This window comes from Chelonoidis abingdonii, chromosome 4 (genome assembly GCF_003597395.2).
Source record: "Chelonoidis abingdonii isolate Lonesome George chromosome 4, CheloAbing_2.0, whole genome shotgun sequence".
Taxonomy (NCBI): Eukaryota; Metazoa; Chordata; order Testudines; family Testudinidae; genus Chelonoidis; species Chelonoidis abingdonii.
In genome coordinates, this window is record NC_133772.1 from 88,599,783 (window position 1) to 88,623,658 (window position 23,876).

At 42.9% G+C, this 23,876-nt stretch overlaps 2 protein-coding genes across 2 annotated transcripts; one reads left to right on the forward strand and one right to left on the reverse strand.

The window, feature by feature from the left end:
* Positions 1 to 1,561: 1,561 nt before the first annotated feature.
* Positions 1,562 to 13,234, reverse strand: HAUS2 (HAUS augmin like complex subunit 2). Its single transcript, XM_032781509.2, has 6 exons — positions 13,028 to 13,234; positions 10,138 to 10,230; positions 8,554 to 8,623; positions 7,563 to 7,695; positions 2,553 to 2,661; positions 1,562 to 2,425 (listed from the first exon to the last, which is right to left on the reverse strand). The coding sequence occupies exons 1-6, from the start codon at positions 13,115 to 13,117 to the stop codon at positions 2,267 to 2,269; spliced, it is 654 nt and encodes a 217-aa protein (XP_032637400.1). The 5' UTR covers positions 13,118 to 13,234; the 3' UTR covers positions 1,562 to 2,266.
* Positions 13,235 to 13,327: 93 nt separating this feature from the next.
* LRRC57 (leucine rich repeat containing 57) lies at positions 13,328 to 20,919 on the forward strand. Its single transcript, XM_032781504.2, has 6 exons — positions 13,328 to 13,378; positions 14,511 to 14,694; positions 16,298 to 16,433; positions 17,394 to 17,662; positions 17,977 to 18,162; positions 19,711 to 20,919. The coding sequence occupies exons 2-6, from the start codon at positions 14,611 to 14,613 to the stop codon at positions 19,750 to 19,752; spliced, it is 717 nt and encodes a 238-aa protein (XP_032637395.1). The 5' UTR covers positions 13,328 to 13,378; positions 14,511 to 14,610; the 3' UTR covers positions 19,753 to 20,919.
* Positions 20,920 to 23,876: the final 2,957 nt, after the last annotated feature.

A 23,876-nucleotide genomic window follows, 5' to 3' on the forward strand; every position in this document is an offset into this window, starting at 1 on the left:
CAGCAGATGGGTATGGAGGTCTTAGCCTGGGGGTTTGGGTGCTCAGGGAATGGGGCTTGGTGGGGTGGGGTTCTGGGTGCAGCCAGTTAGGGGTCAGTGGCATGGGAGTCTGGATGTGGTAGATCATGGTGATGCAGAGGGTGGGGGGTTTGAATGTAGGGAGCTCAGTGGGGGGTGTTCTGGGATGTGGGGATAGGGGTCTGGAAGCAGGAGGTCTGGGTGCAGGGGGGTTCCAGATGCTAGGGATGAGGATCAGTGCGGTGGAGTTTGGGTATGGAGGATTATTGGGGTTCTGGATGTGCCAGGTGAGACTTGGCAGCGGTGTCAGGGTATGGGAGGTCCTGATGCATGGGGGTTGGGTGTATGGGGGAGTAGCTCCCTGTACAGTGACCCCTCCCCCCACAGCTGAGGAGGAAGTAGGGGAGGATGGTGAGCTTCCTGGCTGCGGGGAGGTTTCTGGGGGTGGGTCTGACACAGGCCCAGACACTCCTTGCAGGGGAAGAGGAAGTCCCATCCTCTCCTGCCTCCAGCCCAGCGGGGTCCAGCCCTGTGGTAATTTACCTCTTTGCTGGCTGCTCCGGATGCCTGAAATGATGTACCTGCTCTGCTAGGGAGTTATGCATGACTGCTCTTGCAGCTTCCCTGCCAGAAAGTCATTTTTCTGCAGGGAAAGAAAGAAATTTGCAGGGGACATGACTTCTGCACACGTGCAGTGGCACAAAATTCCCCCAGAAGTAGGTGGAGAAGAGGATGCTAGCATTAACTGGGCTGGTTCTATAGGTAAATAGGAAGTTTCACTCTACAAGACTAAAAATCTGTTTTTCCAATCTACTATATTCCTTCATAACTAATGAGGACAAGACCAGGGACAAGGCAAATTCCACCTGCACAATGCTTAACTGCCTTTCAGATGTCTAGAAGTTTCAAACTAAGTACCTTTTGAAGGTGAAATCTAAATGTTGGAAATGATACTTTCAAATGCATTGCTCTAATCTTTCAAACAGAATTCTAACAAAAAAAAACACGACAGTGTGACAGGTAACAAATCAAATGCAATACCTGGATGTTCATCTGAGCTACAGCTGGCTAAGTTTTATATTCTGTTCAGAGGGTGAGCTCTACAGAGGAACTGAAGATCTAGCAGTCACATATCTGCTACAGAGCTCCATTGACACCATCTTTAAAGAACCGGAGGGAAGACTGGCATATATACTGGAAAGTCTAAGTTACCGGAAGTACAAACATGTTTGTAACTTTGCAAGAATCAAAGATTGTAAGATCTTCCTTAGTTTATAAGGTTTGTACATTCAGTACAAACCCAGAACAAAAACAACTCTCAAAAGGGTCTTGGGCCATGACTGGGAACCCTAGGAGCTACAGAATGTCTTGCTATAGAAGAGGTGTAATTCAGAAAGTCAAAATGGCTGAGAAATTAAAAACTGGATGGCAATAATCCCACTGATTATTCAAATCTGGTGATATTCTGAACATAAGCCCTCAACCACACTTCCAGGTGCTTCAGCTGCTTTACACTGACAAAGTAAAATTTTAGGCTTCAGAGTGAAATTCTTGGAACTTTATTATATAGACAAGAAATTAAATAATCAGTAAAGAACAACTTATTTTGGATGAATTGAGTATTTTGTGGGAGGCACTGGGAACAGTCACCTTCAAGAGAAAGCTGGAACTTATAGGTACCTTCCTTCACTTTCAAAGCATTTGACAGAAGCCGCTTTGAAAATGAGTGAGCATTGAACTATTCCTCCAGATTATGCTACTGTAGTTTTGGCTATTTTGTAATAAAAATTGTGTACAAGAGCTTAAGTCTCCCATTTTATAGTTTACTATATATTTTTTAAAATTCCTATACTTAAAGAAAATACAGCATATGATCTCAAAATACTTGCAGAAACAAGTTTAGTCATTACATCATGTGCTTTATCCATACTGAAACAGACATTTGCATTCTACCTTTAAGTGTATGTGTGACAGTTCCTTCGGACTGCTTCAAAGAGGTATGTGTGAACATATCAGGACACTCCAAAGAGGAATTACACCTAAACAATAAGTTCTGTCATTTACAGATCATTGTCCAATTTTAATCATCATTTGTTGCCAACTAAAATATCCCTTCTAGAACAGGGAGATCTCCAACCATAAAGTCTCTAGTTAGACTAAGGTACAAGTATACTGCCACTCTCACACAGGACTGGTAAAAAACCGAACTTTCCACTGGTCATCTTTTCTTCGGCACAAATAAGATGTTTTATGGTGGAACTAAGCTTCTGAAGCTAGAATCTGATTCATTAGTGATCTCAGAGTTGTCATAACGGATTCCTTTTTGCAGTTCTCTCCACCTCAGTATCTGCTCTGCCAGCTCTTCAGTCTCTGTCACAAGCAAGTTAATTTTTGCCAGAGCATTGTCCTGGAATACAAGATGGGAGTTTCAGAAGTTGAGATATTAAAAGGTAGGTTAAGTAATTAAACAATGTTGCATTTTGAGGAGAAGAGCATAACAAAGGATAGGAAAGGGAACCACTTTCACTACTCACCATGTTTTTCATGGTCAGGGGTATCTGAGGGATGCTCTTTATGGTCTGCAAGTGGCTTTCCAGTTTCTCAATGAAGGCCACTGCCAATGTCAATAACTCTGCTACATACCTTTAATTTGGGAAGAAATCCAGAAACAGGCTGTTCAAAATGATGCACAATTTAATCTTAAGCCTCTCATTCCTGTCTTTGATTTTTTCCTCCAAACCCCTTCCACAATAATTGTGGGAATTCCTGACCGCCTGCCTGGAGAGGAAATCTCAGCAGAAACAATACAACTGAATGAGAGCACAGGCTGCAGGAGCATCATCATCATCATCATCGCTTGTCAGCAAATGCTCTCTTTGATGGCACTCAGTAAACTAAATACATGTCAGTGAAAGACATGGCTAGTTACGAAGAATATGTACCATATATCTATGGGCTTATTCATGTGTGGATGGTGAACAAGCTGCACAGAAGAAAGGAGACTTGGTATTACACCAAACTGTTATTTGGTTTTGGAGAAGTGGTCTGAGCATAAGTTAAGTGTTATATAAACCCAGAATTTAACACACATCTGTTTGAAAGGTACAAGAAAAGCTGTTATGTGATCTGCTGAAGGAAAGTCAGAACACATGCACCAAGGTTCAGTGTATAAGACTGTCATGGGACATGGCCACCCCACAGTACCCCTGCTGGTCAAGCAAGACAGTGAGGGTCTTTCTCCCCACTCCACACACTGCTCTGTGCTGGATATGTGGCTTAGAGCTCCAGTCAAGTCACGAACAACTTTAACCCCTTTCAAAATAGGGAAAGTCCAAGTGAGAAGTCCCAACAAACAAGAAGGTTCTTCTGCTCTTTGGGGTCTTCTCTTCAGTCCTCCCTGTGGGCCATGTTCCCAACCCATCTGGGCTGTCTTTCTGGCTCTGGATTATGCAGTTAAATTGAGGTCTTATTCCACTGGATTTTGGAACAACCAACTTCCCAAACTCACAACTTTAAGGGGTCCATACATGATTTTTATGAAAGTTTGAATGGTTTCATCGAACAGATTAAATTTTCATAAATGGGTCTTTTTAAAATACTTGCTAGAAAACTGGTTTAGAATTTTGTGGCCTCTCTAGAATAATGTACTTGAAATTAATAAGTTTTCACCATATAGCTCATTACTGACAATGTCTCCAATAAGGAGGTCCAAAACAAAAAACACTGGAAAAATTGCTGCATGCAGTGGTGAGCTGGAGCCAGTTCGCACGAACCAGCTGTTAAATTTAGAAGCAGTTTTAGAACTGCTTCTTAACTGGCTTCCCTGCGAGGGAAGCTTTGATGGGCTCAGGTTGGGAAGCAAGTAATTCCTCCTCCTCCTGGCCACCGAGGGAGTGCTGCGCTGCGTTGTGGGAGTCATGTGGGCTGCCTCCTGGCCCTGTTGCCGCTGCTCCTCAGACCTGTGGGCTGGGGTTCCTGCTGCTGCCTGGTGGGTCCCCAGCTGCTCTGCTGGGCCTGGGCTGCATCCTGCTGCTCGAGCTGCTGTCCCGGTGTGAGTACCCACCCCCTGCCCACAGCCAGCTCCTGCCACACCACACTGCCCCCAGCCAGCCCCTGCCTGCGGCCCCTGCCCGCAGCCAGCCCCAGCTGCACTATGCTGCCCGGAGCCAGCCTGTGTCGCGCCCCCTGCCTCCAGCTAGTCCTGCCCCATGCCCCTGTCTGCAGCCAGCCCCAGGTCCACTGGTGCCCTGCAGTTCCCAGGGCAGTAACCCTGCACACCTGCTTCAATGAAGGGGCAGGGAGCAGCTGGGACCCACACATGTGCACACCCTAGGGTGACCAGACAGCAAATGTGAAAAATTGGGATGGGAGTGGGGGGTAATAGGAGCCTATATAAGAAAAAGACCCCTCCAAAAAAATCGAGATTGTCCCTATAAAAACCAGGACATCTGATCACCCTAGCACACCCCCAAGGAGTGGTGGTGACCCACACATGTGAAACAGAGCTCATTTCTAGTTCAGGCCGATCTTTTTAAAAAAGAACTTTAGGTAGGGTTAACACACATCTGTATTTTCCTAGAGGTGTCAGGCTTTTTGGTTCTTAAATCGCTGTCTGGGTGGAATTTTTAAAATTAAAAAATTCCTCCCGGGAAAATATAGATATATGGTAACCCTAATGGTACAAAAAATACGTACTGTGGCACATCCCTTAAATCAGAACTTTTTACAGGGAACTGGTTGTTAAGATTTTAGCAGCTCATCACTGGCTGCATGTGTGTATATAAAACAGTTTCTGTGGACTGGACTGAGACATTACACCTCAGATATTCTTTATGGAAATAAGCTTATGGTAGGGATATGGCATAAGATACATTTTATGCAAGATAGGTCTAGTAAGGTGGTATTAAAAAGGTTATAATTTACTTAATCATAGGACTGGAAGGGACCTTGAGAGGTCATCTAGTCCAGTCCCCTGCACTCAGGCAGGACTAAGTATTATCTAGACCGTCCCTGACAGCTATTTGTCCAACCTGCTCTTAAAAATCACTAATGGTGGAGACTCCACCACATCCCTAGGCAATTTATTTCCAGTCCTTAACCACTCTAACAGTTAGGAACTTTTTCCTAATGTCCAACCTAAACCTCCCTTGCTGCAATCTGAGCTCATTGCTTCTTGTCCTATCCTCAGGGGTTAAGAAGAAGAATTTTCCTCCCTCCTTGTAACAACCTTTTATGTATTTGAAAACTTATGTCCCCACTCAGTCTTCTCTTCTCCAGACTAAACAAACCTAATTTTTTCAATCTTCCCTCACAGGTCATGTTATCAAGACCTTTGAAAATTTTTGTTGCTCTTCTTTCCCCAATTTGTCCACATCTTTCCTGAAATGTGGCGCTCAGAACTAGACACACTCCAGTTGAGGCCTAATCAGCTTGGAGTAGACTGGAAGAATTACTTCTCATGTCCTGCTTACAATACTCCTCCTAACACGTCCCAGAATAATGTTTGCTGTTTTTGCAACAGCATTACACTGTTAACTCATATTTAGCTTGTGATCCACTATAACCCTCCCATCCCTTTCTGCAGTACTCCTTCCTAGGCAGTCATTTCCCATTTTGTATGCGTGCAACTGATTGTTCCTTCGTAAGTGGAGTACTTTGCATCTGTCATAGGCGCTGACTTCCCCTCTGTCCCGTGGGTGCTCAACACCCCCTACCCTCAGCTCACCCTTGGCCCTGCCCCTGCCCCACTCTCACTCCACCCTAATTCCATCCCCTTCCCCCAAGTCCCTGCCCTTGCCACACTTCTATATCACCTCCTCCCCAAGCACGCCACATCCCCACTCCTCTCTCTCGCTCCTGGAAAGTCCTAAGTGCTGCCAAACAGCTGTTAGGTGGCAGACACTAAGCACTGGGAGGGGGAGGAGTGGGGACGCAGTATGCTCAGGGGAGGAGGAGGTGGGGATGGGGGGAGCTTGGCTGCCGGTGGATGCAGAGCACCCACTAATTTTTCCCCAGAGGTGCTCCAGCCCCACAGCACCCACGGAGTCGGCGCCTATGGCATTTGTCCTTATTGAATTTCATTCTATTTACTTCAGACTATTTCCCCAGATCATTTTGAATTTTAATCCTATCCTCCAAAGCACTAGCAACCCCTCCCAGCTTGATATCATCCGCAAACTTTATAAGTGTACTCTCTATCCCATTATCTACATCACTGATGAAGATATTGAACAGAACTGGACCCAGAATAGATCCCTGCAGGACCCCACTTGTTATGCCCTTCCAGCATGACTGTGAACCACTGATTACTCTCTGGGAACCATTTTCCAAAGTTATGCACCTGGTGATTATCCAGTCAGTATGCAGGTATCAATTCTGTATCTAAAGTTACAAATATTGACTATGTAACAATTACAACTGGGTGTGTACTTGGGAAACACCCCCCAGACGATGGGCCATTAGGAAGAAACAATAAGACTTGGAAGATACTAATCTCTCTCCTTCCTGAGAGGCGTTGTTGTGACACTACTAGGTCATGTCACCTGGTACTAAACACCATCTTGGACTTCTAGTAAATTTCCACTAAAAGGAGGGGGAGGTCAAGACTGAGAAACAAAAGATTCCTGTCTTATGTAAATCTTATTTAAGGCTGGAGAGTGAGTTAATCTTGGTTCACTCTTCTCTGAATCCCCACCCAGGATGACTGCTGGAAACACCTAAGGAACAAGGACAAAGGGAAAGGGGGAGGAGTACTGAACCCAGGCTGGAAAAGGGATCTGGTCTGTGAATAAGACACCTGAAGATTTAAGCTGCAAGCAGGGTAGCTAACCTTCAAGAATTTCTGCCCAAAATAAAAACTTAGGGTGAGAGATTACTTATTGAAACCAGTCTAGTATCTTAAACTTAGTATGTGTGTTTTGTTTTATCTGCTTTGTTCTGTTTGCTATCCTTTATAATCACTTAAAATTTCCCTTTTATAGATAATAAACTTATTTCTTGTTTACAACATAATCCAGTTTGTGCAATTCATATCCGGGGAAGGTGGGGAAAAGGAAAGAAGCTGTGCATCTCTTTCTATATATTGATGGAGGTGGTGAATTTTTACAAGCTTGAGCTGTGTAGACTTTTCTATACCGTGCAAGACATTCTTATTTTGGGTTTACTCCCCAAAGGGGGTGTGCATTTGATTGCTGGGCAATTTCCTAGCTGAATCTTCACAAAGAGAGCTGCTTGCAGACTGTGTGATTCTACAGCTAGGATGTGTGTGTTTGTGTCTGTGCTCTGCCAGAGACCAGAGAGCCTAATTCAGCAAAACAGGGAGAGGGAGCTCAGGCTACTGAAGCAGTACATCAAGTGGCATCCCAGACAGGGGAATGGGGGGGTGCAACCCATCACATGGACTAGCAGCATGAGTTTACTTTAGCAACTTTTTGATACAAAAGTTGTGCTTCCCCTACCAGGAGTGATTGTCACGCAAAAGTAGCTTATTTGGGCATGAATACAAGTGCAGGCTACATGCTAAGAGTTATTTTCTAAGAACTCACCTATGGAATATGGCTTCAATAGGAAAATTCTCTTGACACAAGGGTTTCATTAACCTCTGCCGGAGAGTCCTTTTCTCTTTCAGCACTGCTTCCAAGTGCTTATTCATAACTTGCAGAGCGTGGCATTTCTGAGCTACACAACAGAGGTAAATGTCAGAGGGATGCTGACTGGAAATTGTTTGACCAATGGAGCAAGAGCAGAAACTCATTCTGCATTGCAGTTGACTCAAGTTTTCTAGCAGTTTTTCACCGTGCAAGTGATGGGCTCAGGCTCTGGGAGGATAGCAGTAACCAGACTAGTCCCTGTTGAATGACTTAGGAAGTAGTACTAGGATATGCTCTAAAGAGGCTCAGCACACGTAGTCCTTAAAAAGGTATCACTTTACTAACAAGCATGGTCCTAAGGGATCTGGTAGCTCCATCTAAAAATCCCTATATGACTTATACCTACACCCTACAGTATTTTAGTAATAAGAATTTCCTTCAGGGTTGTGTCGTGGTGGACAAGAAAAGACCCTTAGAGACAAAGCAAAGAGGTGGAGAAATACTGAGGGAATTAATCCATTCCCCCCCAACCTACCAAAATAAAATCCCAGAAGTCCTTCTGAGTGATATTACATATGAAAAAAGTACATACATCTGTTGACTTATTGGGAAGGCAACAGATTTATATGCAGCACTGCTGGGGCACAATGGCTTATGAATGCTCCCAGAACTTCTGCCCCCTATGGTCCAAGATATTAAGTGGAATACCACTAAGAACATACACATGGTCACTAGTGACATGGAGGGTTCTAGCTGCATTGCTGTGCTAGCACTCTTTATTGGCTGATCATCCATCATAGCCTCAGAGGCCACTACACACCAGTGGATGACAAGTGCAATGGCGCTGATGAGAAGCAGGGAACTCAATAGAGGTGAAACACATTTGATGACGTCCAGGTCAAAGAGTCTAAAACTAATAATTGTTCCCCTGAACAAAACCACTTACTCAGGAAGTATGGGTGAGCAATATCTGCAGTTTCCTTTTCCAGTCCCATGATTTCAGCTTCCAGGCTCTTCTACAGGAGGCATAAAAAATAGCTACATTTGATTTTTATATGGTTTACTTTCCGTTTACCTATATATCTGTGGATATCCCCCATCTCCTCAGCATGTATGTATTCAAAATAAGAATACCACATTCATCCTTCCATGTCTGCAAGAAACTTTTTAAAAACAGATTAGTTTGTACAGTTGTGTTGAGTATATGTACATGAATAGCTGAGTTTTGCATTTAGTTCTTAATGCAGTGAAGTTTGTGATCATTTTTATTTCTTCTTGGAATGAGTTCCATTGTCTAAGTCCAGTTCCTACAAAAGTAGGCACTCACACTCACAAGTCTCTCCCTAGTGGCAAACAGTTCCCTGGCTCCCGGGAAACACAGCGGGTATCACAGGGGTGATCTTGGACAGACCTCTAATTTGATTTATTCAGTGGGGAGCCAGTCCAGAATGTGGTTAATATTTTCACATGCCCTGTGTTGCTAAGCAGATGGACTGCTGCATATTGTACCAGTTGGAACCTTTTCAGGTTTAATTCCTAGGTATTAATTGCAGCATGTGAGCCAGGCAGTCACAAGTGTACATAGGTTGAGAACCACTGGTCTAACCTCTTCTTCAGCTAAGTCAATGCGCATTTGGCTGTCTGCAATACTGTTTGATGGCATGGACTTTGCCACTGATAATGTATGCATTGGATAATTCAGTACGTAAGCATTACCACCAGACAATAGCAATAACAGAGAAATTCAGAATACATCTCATAGAACTTAAATCTAACAGCCAGTTTAGACAGTAGTGAGAGCCTAAGGAATGGAACTATAAGAAAGGTACTGTTAGGGGATGTATACACATGAAAATTAATCCAGAATAAGGTAGGATGTGAATGTAAAGAAGATTATTTTAATACTAACTCTATGTATGGATAGAGAGTCTTATTCTGAATTATTTCAAACCACACCCAAAAAAGCACTAAAGTCATTCAGAATAAGGCATTTTTATTCCAGAAGAAGAGTATCAACACATGGAGCTAACCAAGAATAGCTCCCTGTGTAGACAAGCCCTTATTTTGTTAAAGTGGAAGTAGTCCAATTGTCTATAAATACAACAGCTCATGAAAAACCAGTAGTTGTTTGTTGATCTAAGGAGAACAGCTGTTCAGATCTGTTCTCCCAGTTTCTTCAAGAAGATTTAGATAAAGTTGTTCACCAGACACGTGTTGCATCTTTGCAGTTATTATGAAAGAAAGGAATTTTATATATGGGTCTCTCTTCCCTTTGTGGTAATTCACTAAATTGTGACAAAGCTACCTACTGTTAAAAAATAAATTACAACTTACTACCCCCACCTGCCAATTATATTTTACATATTCTTTTTCTTCTCCAGACTGCTTTATGTCTTCCACTATATAATGGTAAAAACACAGCATAAAAATATGCTTTCTACATGGAGGGGGCAGTACAAAGGTCAAGAGCAGTTAGTATGTTGTCTTACCCATCATATAGAAATATGCACCCTGGTACAGATGGATTTACCTGGTTTATTTCAGCTCGGATGTCTGCAATTTTCTCCACCTCCGTGAGGTGCACAAAGCAAGGGGCTTGTTTAGCAGATAAATCCAGCATCTCCTATTAAGGAACAAAAGAGGGTGGTACCGGGTCAGTAGCAATAAGAAGTCACAAGCAATTAGAACATTTTCAAGGTTAGCAAGAACACTAGTGCAACTGGCAGCATCTTTCTAGGTGTTGCATTAAGTTTCTCCTAACATTAAAGATTTGGGAAACATAAATCTTGCATAGGCAGCTGAGGAAACATTTCAGAAGGACAAAAATGGGCTTACAAAAATAAAACTTCTCCAAAGACAAAGTCCTTATAGAAGAGTCTGGGACCACCCTCCTCAAAGATTTGTTGTTTAAATCTATGCCATTGGAATGCACCTAAAGACAGAAATTTGCTCTTTAGAAGTATAAACAAGAGGAAGGGATACAGTCATCCCTAGCATAGGCAGTTAACATCCAAAATTGAATGAAATTAATCATGCACAGCTGGGAGGGATTTCTCTCTTCTCCCCCCTTTCAATTTTAACTGTTTCTATCAGCATAAACATGGATTTATGATAAATGGCATCTTATTTGAAGACACACATAGTACTTTAAGGGGAAAAAATAACTAACCCTTCAAAACCAATATACTGGGAAGTAGCATAGCGAGTGGACAAGGCACTGAATCAGGAGACCAGAGTTCAATTCTAGCTATGCCACTGATGTGCTGCATCACCTTGGGCAAAGCACTTCATCTCTCAATATCTCAGTTTCCCCTTCCTCTTTTTGTCTTTCTTGTCTATTTAGATTCTGTTCTATATAATTTCTTATACCATGCTCATCACCATAGCATCTGAGCTACTTCCAGTAGTGTATTAAGTAATGTGACTAACATGTCACAGATTTCTTCTTTCATTTTCTCTCCCAGGGGAAGAAGTGTATGCAGTATTCCTTTTGGAATTTATATATTCACATTCACACACACCTCTGTGTTTATAATAGAGATGGCAAGGTCAGAGAAATGCTTCTTGCAAGGTGTGAAAGGTGGTAAGGTTTGGGATGGTCCTTAGTTCCTGTGGAGTTCATTCCACAATCTTGGGTCAACCACCAAGAATACTCAGTCTGATTTTAAGGGCTTGTCTACACTTACAGTGCTGCAGCAGCACCAGTGCAGCTCTACCGCTGTGGTGCTTAGTGAAGACACTACTATGCTGACAGAAGATCTTCTCCTGTCAGCGTAGGTACTCCAGTTCCCAGAGAGGCTGAAGAGAGGAGAAGCTCTTCCATGAATATAGCACTACCTGCACCAAGGGTTAGGTTGGTATAACTCTGTCACTCAGGGGTGTGGATTTTCCACATTCCTGAGTGACAGTTATACCAACATAAGATTCTAGTATAGACAAGGACTAAGCTCTTTCGGGATGGTCTCTTACTGTTTGCACAGCTCTTAGTGCAGTAGAGCCCCCAGCTTGGTTGGAGTTTCTAGGTGCTACTCTAATTCAAACAATAAAAATAATTCAATAAAGTGATTGTGAAAGGACGTATGCAGTAGGCAAGATTATGCTACAAACAAGGCTCTTTGTTTTTTGTTTAAAATTTCCCCAAAATGTATCAGTTATTACAAAAAAAATAAACAGGTGAAAATCAGTGCAAAATTAACTTCACAGTTTTCTAGAAAAATATCAGAGTTAATATTGAGGGAAGGGAGAACAGAAAAAAGGAACAAAGAGAGAAGTAAGAGTATTTAAAGTAATAGCAGTTTAATGCGGTGGTTTATTTCATGAACTGTACATTAACAGTATGTACACACAGATGTGCATCTTCCACTATATTGTCTTACTTTGACAGACAGTTTCACATTTACACATGGGGCAATTTATTTTAATAATATTACCATGTATTCAAGTGGTCCAATATTCAGGTGAAAATTAGAAAAACATATGCAATAGCTTCTGTAAAAGCCAGGAATCTTTTCATAAAAACTGAAAATAAAGGGCCTTAGCTACAAATAGTGATCCTGAACATGAACCTCTGTGCAGGCATCTGTCCACATGGCTTTCTGTACAGGATTGATAGGGAGATGAAATTTAACAGTACTTAAAAGAGGAGGAATAGTTCTATTAGACTATTTTGACAGTGCAGATACAGGAATAAACGGAACTTTTACACTTTATCCCTATGTTCCAAGTGCAGAATCAATGCTGCCCCTTTAAATCTAGCACTTTCTGTTGACATTCATTGTGCAAATGAAACTCTAGCAGCAGAAAGTCATCCAGAAGAAACAAATACCCGGGGTGCACAGCAGACAACCAGAGTGAGAAATGTGTTCTAACTCTGAAAAAAAATATTTTAAAAAAAAAAAAATCTAATGAGCTAATAACAAAGCCAAACTAAAGTTAGCTCTCCCAAAGCCTGTAACAGCAATCCGTTTTTTAGAGCAGAGTGTAATCAGTGCTTAATTTGTAATGCAAGAGGTGCGGGAGATGAAGCTTTTTTTATATTCATAACTAATACAGTAAGTCCAGAGGTGCTGGGGCTATGACCTGCCAAGCCTAGAGGTGCAAGGACTTGAGTCCTTCCACAAATTAAGCACTGACTGCAATGCTATTTAGGGGATGGGGGCCTGCTCCAGCCTGGAGAGTGTCTTTGTTAGCCAGCCGGGCCAGGGCAGAGATGCCCCCCACTCAGGGCGCTGACAGTGGGGGTCGGCAGTGGCACCCGCACAGGGAGGCCGGGCACCCGCAGCTGGAAACCGGAACGTTGGCACAGCAGCTGCTCTCCCGGGCGCGAGGGTCCCCCACGGCCCACGGGCGCGTTCCTGGAAGGGCCGCGCGCGGTTCCCCAGGGAGGGGCCATGGCCCGGCCCGGCCCGGCCGCTCCTTACCTGGGTCACCACACCCGCTGCCAGGCACTTGGACAGCACTAGCTCCGCGGCCGTGGGCTGCGCCGGGTCCCAAGGGTTCAAACAGGCCATCACCGCCTTCGCTCCTAAACCCGCGGCGTGCCCGGCCCCGCGTCGCTCACGCTAGGGGTGAGGCCTCGCCCCCTCGCCATGCTGTGGGTGATATGCGCGCAGCCGCGCTGGCGGGCGTGGCTTTATATGGCCGCCATGTTGGATGTGTCCTGTCGAGCGGCGCTGGCCCTGTTTCCGGTTCCGGGGCTCGCGGTGGCTGGGTGACTCCCCGCTGGAGCTGGTCGGTGGGTGGGTGGAGACTCGCGATGGGGAGAGCGGGCGGTAGGTGGGGGAGGTCTCCGGCCTGTCAGTCGCTGGGGCCGCAGCCCGGGTAGGGGGAGGCTGCCCTGAGGTGCCCCCTCCCCCGAGTGGCGGCTCGGCCGGCCGGCCGGACCGGAGGGGTGGCAGCGCCGCGGCGGCCGATGGGCTCTGGCTGGGGGCGGCGGCGTGAGGTGTCTCTGACTCTATTACGTAGCCCGAAGCGGAGCCGCCTTTGGGTCTCCCCCAAGAAGAACTGTCCCATGCGGGGCCGGGCCACTGGGTGCTGTGCTGGCAGCCGGACTGGTTGGAGCTGCTAGAACTCCCGGGGGCGGGGTGGTCATTAGCTTTATCAGTCACCTTCCTTCCCCGTTGAGACTCTGGAACCCAGGGGCTGCTGTTCTGTGGGTTTTAACGTGACACCGTCCCTCTATGGTGCTGAACTGTACGAATTCCTACATTTATGTCACCACATTATTTGACCCTATACAAGACTGAGGGCTCTAAGGCCGTGTTTTTACTATGGGCACTACAGTGGCATAGCCATAGCGCCATAGTTATGCTGCTGTAGCCAGACTGCAGGGACAGAAGGGGTTTTTCCATCACTGTGGGAACTCCACCTCCCAGAGCTACTGGTAGCTAGGTTGATGGGAGCATTCTCCCATAGACCTTTAAACCGGGGGTTAGGTTGGCATAGCAGTAGCACTCATAGATGTGGATTTTTCACATCCCTGAATGCTGTAGCCATGTCAACCTAAGTTTTAAGTGCAGACCAAGCCTAACATACTGAGTGCATAAAGCACCAATGCCAGCAGACAAGTATGCACGCACACAAGTGATGTGGCATTACCCCACTATAACTTGTCTTGACTAAAGTTTGTAGTGTACAAATGGCCTTAGTCTGACACTTTGATCTTGCCTTTAACTGTTGCATGTTTCCCAACTTCCATGCCATTAATTTAGCATTCAGACACCTCTAAATGAAGCCATCTTAGTATGATAAATTGGGTTAATCTTATTAAGACCTATATTTGGTTAACTAGGGATAAGAAATCTAGCCTGACACATTAAGCATACCATTCAACATGTCCAGGTGAGCCATGATGGAAGAAAATTCTTATGCACAAAATGACTTTGTAAATTTGCTTTTTAACAGGAAAATGTGATTCATGTAATCCAGTGCATCGTGATTGAGAGAGACTGGACTGGGTTTGTGCCTTAAACAAAATCTGTATACTTGACACAAGACCAGCAGGATGGGAAATAGTGCCTTAAAAGCTCACTTGGAGACAGCTCAGAAAACAGGCGTGTTCCAGCTAACTGGAAAGGGTCTCTCTGAGGTAGTAGAACTCTTTGGTTACACATGTACATGACTAATTGTCTTCGGCAGGGACTCTATCTTTCTCTTTTGTAAAGTGCCATGAGCATTAATAGTGCTGTATAAATAATGCTTATTTATTATCCCCCTTTTAAGGAAAACACTCTTGCATGCACCTTTGCTCTAGCAATCAGTGATGCTCCGCTTACTGGAAACTTGTATTTCTTTATAACAGTTCTGGAAACTCTTAAAAGTTCTGGAAACTCTTAAAAGTTTATGCAACAAAAAAGGTGGCTTTCCATAGAAAATCTTAACTTGAGAGCACAAGATAAGTTTAATAACTGTGTACATTTATGCAGGATACTTTCAAATTTGTGAAATACTTTAAGGCCCCAATCCTGCACATACTTATTCACATGCTTAACCTTAGCCATATGAATTGTCCTTTTGATTGGAACTGCTCAAGTGACAGAAGTAAAGCATGTCCATAAGTGCTTACAGTTTTAACACATTATCTGAGATTGATTTGATTTTGTTTGATCAATTCCCAGAAAAATCCAAATCAGACTTGAACAATTGCTGTTGGGTCTAGCTGCTGTTTGTATGATGTTCAAGTTTAACACTGCACCATGCTACTTTGTTGTGGATAGGGGGAGTTAAATACCCCTCTTATATATTTAATTTTCCTTTTCACTCCTCCCTTTCTGGCAAGTGGGGTGGCAGGGGATATGATAAGTTGCTGCTATGATTTTCAGGGAAAAGCTAAAACATGAGCCCTGCCCGCCTCCCATTACTGGCTCAAGGACTAGAACAGGTCCAAATTTCTTGATCAAGGTCCAGAGTCTAGAGAAAATAATAAAAAAATCAATAATAAGTAAATGTTGGGATCAAAAGTGTCTGGTGATCTGGATTTGGCTTGCGGTCTGCCTGTTGACTACCCCTGGACTAGGAGATATTTGCAGATATTTGGTGCTGTTGCTGACTGAGAGAGTGGATAATTTAACAAAAAAAAAAATCCAGAAGTGAATGATGTAACAATGTTACATGTGCTTTATGATAGCAAGGTATGTGAATAAGAGAGGGTGTGAGTTCCAAAGAGCAGGCAAGTATTACAGTAAGATGGAAGGAAATGTTTTTTATAACATAAAACAGAGAACTGAAGGAAGACAGGGTTTTGTTTAGCTTCCATCATGCTTAAAAATGGGGGGAGGAGGGGAGATAATCAAATGGCAAAGGTTATTAATAGGCGTTAAAGAGAACATAAAAATGAAAAGTTCTGTAAACAGTATTGTGCTGTACTCCTATCCTCGCCCTTTTTTCCTTTATTTTTTATCCTGTTTATTTAGACTGAACTCTGGACTAGGAATTAGTTTTCCTAGGAGTCTGTAAAATGTCCCTTAATTTTTTTCAGTGGCACAAAAAAAAAATTCAACTTTGTATATTGTTTTTGCTTGAATTTGGTAAATCTCGCATTTGGTGATGGTGAGACACTGTGCATTGTGTGGACTAATATAAACTTGAACTGCAGTGTAAATAACTGAAAGACTGATAACATGAAATTATATTGTCTATTATGAAGTTAAACCAGTTGTTTTAATGCTGTATATACTTTTTCCCCCACCTAGTTTCCTGAAGACCTGCAGAAGCTAGCTAGCAACTTAAGGACAATAGATTTGTCAAACAACAAAATTGAGATCCTGCCACCACTGATGGGAAAGTTTTCTGTTCTGAAGAGTCTTGCTTTAAACAACAACAAACTGAGTATGAGTTTAATATTGTCACAGATTTCTAAAGAGAACCAAACTTCTTTGTTGTTGGTCTGACATTAAATGTGATAACTTGACTCTTACAAAATGCAAAGGAAAACATGGTTGCTTAGACTAAAATCTCTTGGAATTCATGATCAGGAGAAAACTAGATTTCTTCACAACTAGTTTAGCAATTTTGTTATATTTTCACCCTTGCAATAACATGTAAGTACTTAAAACCACATAACTGTGGTGTGAACCCGTCTGATCTAAAAGCTACAGAAAATCAGATAGTTTAGTACTTGCATGGAAAACCTCTGAAGATGGTGTCCTGCAGAAAACAGTGCTGGTGATTCAGTGGGTATCACTCCTGTTGGGCCAGTGTCCCAAAGACCGGCAAAGCTAGCAACTAGAATTAGGGGGCGCTGTGCTACTAGAGGTGTTTATCTTTTGGGTGAGTGATAAAATTAAGTTATTTTCCACTTGTAGTCATTTAACAATGCCATAGCATCCTTTATGGAAGTAAGGCATTATGCCTAATGTCTTGGCCAAATTCCAACTCTGTTTATATTCTGTTTACCTAAAATTTCCTTTTCAGCTTATTAGGGAAGTGTTCTTCTTGTCTCCAAATTTTTCTGTTTGTGCGGTGGTGAAAAGCTGCTGCGTTTCACCACAGATGTCTGAACTTCAGAGATTGGTGAAGTGTTTTGTATAAGCATTTTATAATTTTTTGGGTTCATTAGGATGGGATGAACAAATTTAAACTAGTACTTCACTCCTAAACTTACTTCAAATGTTGCAAAATGCATTTAGCCTAGTGGTTTGGGAGAAAGGATTTTTCCAGGATAACATTTCTATCAGAATAGTGTGGTATATTCCACACAGGAGCAGACTTGGCTTTTAATGGATATGAAAACTTGCAGTTTCCTCTGAGTAGATTAGGTAATTTCTTTATTCGTAATTTTATTGCTAGCTGCTCTACCCGAGGAGCTATGTAAGCTGAAAAAACTCGAGACCTTGCATCTGAATGGCAACCGTCTGACACAGCTGCCTGCCACCTTTGGACAACTCTTGGCTCTCAAGACCCTGAGCCTTTCTGGAAACCAGCTTCGGACTGTACCCACTCAACTCTGCAGTCTTCGTCACCTAGATGTGGTGGATCTCTCAAGAAACCAGATCCAGAGTGTGCCAGACACTGTGGGGGACCTGCAGGCCATTGAACTCAATTTGAATCAGAACCAGGTCTGGAAACAGGCTTTAGAGGCATGTGAACTTAAGGCATGATTGAGTCTGAGTTAGTTCTCTCTGTGCTACAGAAGTCAGGACAGGTTGCTTGATGCCAGTCATGCTAGGAAAATAAGTAGTTCTTGTTTCCTGTCACTAACCCAGTTAATCTACAAAACGAGCGACAGTGTTGTTAAAGTGGCTGAGTAAACAGAAATCAGATTGTGTAGTAGTTGTGACACACAGATTGGTGTACTTATAAATAACCAATTATCAGTAAAAATGTACTGTTTCAAACTTTTTTTCCACTTTCTCCTTTTGGACCATGTCAGATTTCCCAGATCTCAGTGCAGATCTCTCACTGTCCACGCCTCAAAGTCCTGCGTTTGGAAGAGAACTGTCTCGACCTCAGCATGCTTCCTCAGAGCATACTCAGTGATTCCCAGATCTCATTGCTTGCGGTGGAGGGTAATCTCTTTGAAATCAAGAAACTCAGAGAACTGGAGGGCTATGACAAGGTTTGTAGAAAAATGTTGGCAGTGAATGTTTTTTGCTTTCCTGCTCATGAATGCATCTCAGACTACTGGGAGAATCAGAGTTCTGCTGGTGGATGAGACTTGCAACAGCCCACAAGTATCTTTGCAGCCATTGGCAGTAGATGACCTTTTAAGGATGACCTTCTGCCTTGCCCATTAGATAACAACAAAGGACCTGTCAGTGGTTCAGGAACTACTTGTAAGATGAACATCTTGCAGCTTTCCTCTCGAACTGCCCTTTTTGCCTTAGTGATGTGTATGCTTTTCTCCTTGGCATATGTCAGACTGGATTGCAGCAGATGCTTATAAGCAAACTTTTTTTGATGCTACAGCACTATTAGGTAGTATCCTAAAGAGAGAGATGGACTTTAATCACGTTTGGAGCAATGATGTTCCTAGTTAGTGCTTTATTTTATTGAGCATTATTAGTGACTGGAATTCTGTTTCCCAACTATCCCTACATAGAAGAAACTGGAATTAAGGGGTAAGACTGGAAAAATTATAGAGGAGTGATCTGGCTGTTTAATTAGCTGTAGACTTCATGGCCCTTTGCTTGGGGAAGAGTTCAGGTTGTTGATCTCCAGCTTTAATGGTTGTACTGGAGAAAATGCTTTATAGGACAACTTCCCTGTCATTGTTGTGTTTGTACTTTCACCCGACTCTTGTAGGTTGTGCCTGCGTTGGCTCTCAGGATCTTGCCTGCACTGCCAGGTCATAGTCATTCTCTATTTGCATAATCCCCACTGCATAGTAGGTGAGGATGGAAATATTCTTTTTCTGTTAATAGTGGGGAGAAGGGCAAGGAATCTAAGTTGCTTGATACAAAATAAATAATATGGGCCTGGGTCCTCCGCTATATGTGTGTAGAATATAGCGAGAATTTTATTCATTTTTTCAAGAAAAATCACTTGTACTTAGAAGTATTGGCCATTATTATTTTTAACTCAACCATTTTATCACAATAGACTAAGACAGCATCTATCCCTTCTTCTCCCCCATCTTGAATTGTTCTGGGGAAGCTTTAAAAAAATGCTTCAGTGAGAAATGTATTCTTGTGGATGTTTATCTTGTCTATTTGGGGGTGATGAGAGTGGAATACAGCTGGTGCTAAGATGGTGGTGTATCATTTGATCATCATAAGGCACCAAACCGCCTCCATTGAATGAGACAGAGTAGAGGCTAGGAATAGTAGAAAGGGAGTTGTCTACAGTATCTGCTTTTTAATTCACACAGCATCCTCTAAACTTGACAATGGGGTGCTTGGTCTCTGAGAGACAAATTACTGTATTGGCTTGGAGGCTGTAGGTAGTACCTATTTATGTAAATCTACAAATTCATTAAACAGATGTTCATGACTTCAGAACTTCCTTACAACATGAATGGGATGCTGCTGCAGTTCACTAGCAATAAAACCTCCAAATGACTTCTTTTCTGTGTGAAGTTAGGAATGGCCAGTTTCATTATGGCTTTTGTATCACCGACTTTCTAGTTTCAGAACAACCAACTTTCTCTTTGCTTTCCGCTTTTTAGTACATGGAGCGGTTCACAGCCACCAAGAAGAAGTTTACATGATGGACTGCTATTCTGAGTTTGTATCATTGGACGTAAAAGATGGTGACCAAAGCAGCATAATCAGTAGCACTGTCAGCTTGGAATGACAACTTAAACCAAGACTGAAGGTTTTGAACTTGATGATGGCGATGAGAAAACTGACAATATTCGTTTCATAAGTCTGCTGTGTTGCTGTCACTACCACTTCAAATAAAAATCTGACATTAGGAAATTGCAGCCTAGGCATTGAACTGTTAAATATGGCTAGAAGCTGGTTATATTTCTGGCTAGCTCCCTCACTTCATCTTATTCTCCCTTTTCAGGATGATTTATGTGGAAGAAAGGGGTATATAATCCTCACTAGTTGATGAGGTAGAGGACGTTAGCTTTTGTCACAATAGTTGCTCCTGTATCCTTATAAAGGAAAGTTGGCCATTGTTTAGAGTGGGTTACTTGCATCTAATATGCAGTTCTGCTACCACAATAATTCCAAAATATTTATACTACTTGCTGTAAATGTCTTCTAGCATGGAGGCTAACTTTCACATAGATCTGTTGTAATACTAAAAATTGTGTACACTTCATGAAGCACAAATAGTTAAATGAGCTCACATGGTTAATTTATCTTGTCTATTTTATATTAACTGCTTTTGTAATCAAATCTTGTTTCTATCATCTTTTCTCTTACTGGTTGTATTAATTCACAGTACAATTTACAGGATGTCTTCTAGTTGGAGAAATGCACTATTCCCTTTTGCTTGAACATACTGCTATTTAATGGACTACTTGACAGGTTTTCTCCATGTCTTCAGTAAAATGTAGTTTGCTGGAAAAACTGTTATCCTTGCACTGATGAGTCCTCACATCTGCAGAGCCATGTCTAAAACTTTTTCACCTTATTACAGCTGCCTTACTACCAAAAGCACTCAGCAAGAGCTAAAAATGTATGCAATTATGTAACAGGTACTAAGATTAATTGCAATAGGTTTAACTTGTGTATTTATTTTACTAAAACGCTTTAAAACTGTAGTTTAAATGTCTCAATTCTAAACATATTTCTGTCACTTCAGTGTGATTGTATTATTAAGCTTACCTAAACGGTTTATTTTACCAATCTATATTAGTTTTTTTGTATAAAACTACTTGTGACAATCAAAAAATAAAGACACTCCGTTTAAGAAGAGAAAATGGCTGATAGATAGTAAGCCTTTGAATGACAAGTTAGCCAAATGCTACTACTTGTTCAAAAATGATTATGTACAAATTCTACTAGAAGAACTTGCATAGTAAAAGACCAGTCCTCTTGGATTTCTAATAAGTGCTGTTCCTAATGCATCATCTGTAAAGCGATCAAATGCTTAGTTAGTGCCATGGATGGATATACACAGGCTGTAAATCCTTTCAAAGCTGTTGCGAAAGGCAGATTGTGGAGAGGAAGTGGTTATACAGAAGGTTTAGTAAGAGTCAGATATAACAGTTGAAGTTGAAAAGTAAAGAGAAATGTTGAGCAGACTGGCATTTAACTTTCTCTACAAGAATGCTAGAGTGATATATACAATGTGTGCCTAAAGCAATGTCAGGCAAGGAACTATTTGGCTGAACTCACAATAACAGCCATAGCTTGAAAAGCTCTGCACATACTTAAGTTCTTCAGGATTGCTTTGGAAAATCCCAGCATGTGGGAACAGTTGCTTTTTGAGGGACAATTTCCTCCATGTTGGACTTGATTTGGTTTTTAATCTTCTTCACTGAAATCCACTGCCTCTATGTGTGTGGTGGCTCTAGGGACAGAGCAGTACCTTCATTAGCACAGGTAAAGTACTAGCTGTCCTTAAACACGAGCTCAGTTCATTCAAGAAACATTCTAGAAGTTTGAAAGTACATAGATAATGTATTAATTTCATATCCTTCAAGTAAGTACTGAATTTTACCTATATCTCAAGAAGCTAAACACTAAGTATGTCTACACTTACTGGGGATCCATACTGTGCCAATTAATCCACCAGGGGTTGTTTTAGGGTCTAGTGAAGAACTGCTAAGTCAGCCATGGATTGCTCTCCCATTGACTCCAGTACTCCACTGGAATGAGAAGTGTAAGGTAAGTTGACAGAGTTATTAATGTAGCTGGAGTTGCATAACTTAAGTTGACCTAGCCCCATAGCATGTGTGGTGTGTGAACCACAAGCTGGGGGAGGGTGTGTCCGCACCATGCCTAGTGCCTCTAGCCCCACACTGCCCCCAGCCCTGGACCAACAGGAGGGCAGGCAGCACAGCTACAGCCTCTACAGCCCTAGAGCACAGGGAGGGTGAGTGGCACAGCCCAAGCTAGTGCCAACTACAGAGAGACGAGCTGCTAAGCAGGAGGGGAGGTCTGGGGGCAGAGCATGGGCAGGGCTGCACCTGGCTGTTTGGGAGAAACAGCCTCCCCCACTTTGATACTTGCTGCCTATACCCTGTAGTGTAGATCAGGCCCACTTTTTGAAAAGCACAGGTAAATAAGGACTATTATGAGTGAGTGATTTTGTCTTCCACCTAGTAATTTATCTAGTTCTAAAATACTCCACTGTCTTGTAATTTTAAAAGGAGTCCACCATCATGTTGCTTGATGGGAGTGGAATACACATGTAAATTCTCCCATGTGGAAAGGTTAGTACAGGAGTTCAGCCCTTGAAAGGGTGGGTAGTTTAAATATGCAGGTGGTTTGACTCTTCAGTATGTACTACTAGGCTGAAGCTTCTTTAGTGGCAGCACCCTCTTATCAAACAGTAGCATGTTGAAGGCAACAGTACCTGCAACAATACTTCAGATTCTGGCATCCAGAAGCTAGACAATATAATGGGGCCAGTGAACTAAGTACAGTACTGCCTTTTAAAAGCAGACCTGTAGGAACAAAACATGCTCTTGCCCTCTCTAACCTAAAAAAAAAATTGATAGCTTGTTTAAGTAACAGCAGAAGCACCAATGAATGGTCTGTGCTACACTATACTTCAAGCAGTACAGACTACCAGTCTTATAAAAGCAGCAAAGAATCCTGTGGCACCTTATTGACGAAGACGTTTTGGAGCATGAGCTTTCGTGGGTAAATACCCACTTCGTTGGATGTATGCCTCATCCGACGAAGTGGGTATTCACCCACGAAAGCTCATGCTCCAAAACATCTGTTAGTCAATAAGGTGCCACAGGATTCTTTGCTGCTTTTACAAATCCAGACTAACACGGCTACCCCTCTGCATACGTCTACACTACGGGATTATTCCGATTTTACATCAACTGGTTTTGTAAAAGATTGTATAAAGTCGAGTGCACGCGGCCATACTAAGAACATTAATTCGGCAGTGCCCGTCCATGGTCCGAGGCTAGCATCGATTTCTGGAGCGTTGCACTGTGGGTAGCTATTCTGTAGCTATCCCATAGTTCCCGCAGTCTCCCCTGCCCCTTAGAAGTCTGGATTGAGAGCCCAGTGGCTGATGGGGCAAAAATCATTGTCGCGGGTGGTTCTGGATAAATGTCATCAGGTCATTCCTTCCTCTGGGAAAGCAACGGCAAACAATCATTTCGCGCCCTTTTCCCCTGGATTGCCCTGGCAGATGCCATAGCACAGCAACCATGGAGCCCGTTCAGCTTTTTTTTTTTTACAGTCACCGTTTGTGTACCAGATGCTGCAGACAGAGGTGATACTCCAGTGCTACACAGCAGCATTCATTTGCTTTTGCACGATAGCAGAGACGGTTATCAGTCATTCTGTACCGTCTGCTCCTGGGTAAATTGGCAATGAGATGATGGTTATCTGTGCCTCTGTACTGTCTGCTACTATCATGGGTGCCCCTGGCTGAGATCGGCCAGGGGCGCAAAAGCAAAACTGGGAAGACTCCCCGAGCAACCCTCCTTTATGGTTTCTAAAAATAGAGTCAGTCCGGCTACCAATACTAGAGAACCAAGTGTATCAGAGAGCACAGGTGCTCTGTGTCAGATCCGCAGAAATGGTGAGCGACACGCCATTCACAGGGGATGCCCTGCACAACCCCACTGTTGCTTCCCTCCTCCCAACCTTCCTGGGTACCATGGCAGTGTCCCCCCATTTGTGTCATGAAGTTATAAAGAATGCAGGAATAAGAAACAGAGACTTGTTAGTGAGATAAAATGAG

Bases quoted from the DNA above. Each gene is read 5' to 3' on its own strand.
- HAUS2 (XM_032781509.2), bottom strand. From the start codon at position 13,117: ATGGCCTGTTTGAACCCTTGGGACCCGGCGCAGCCCACGGCCGCGGAG. The intron at 7,696-8,553 runs GTAAGTGGTTTT...TCTGTTGTGTAG, and splicing joins TGCTCACCCATACTTCCTGA to CTCAGAAATGCCACGCTCTG. The intron at 2,662-7,562 runs GTGAGTTCTTAG...CCCAAATTAAAG, and splicing joins ATTGAAGCCATATTCCATAG to GTATGTAGCAGAGTTATTGA.
- LRRC57 (XM_032781504.2), top strand. From the start codon at position 14,611: ATGGGAAATAGTGCCTTAAAAGCTCACTTGGAGACAGCTCAGAAAACA. The intron at 14,695-16,297 runs GTAGTAGAACTC...TCCCCCACCTAG, and splicing joins CTGGAAAGGGTCTCTCTGAG to TTTCCTGAAGACCTGCAGAA. The intron at 17,663-17,976 runs GTCTGGAAACAG...GGACCATGTCAG, and splicing joins TCAATTTGAATCAGAACCAG to ATTTCCCAGATCTCAGTGCA.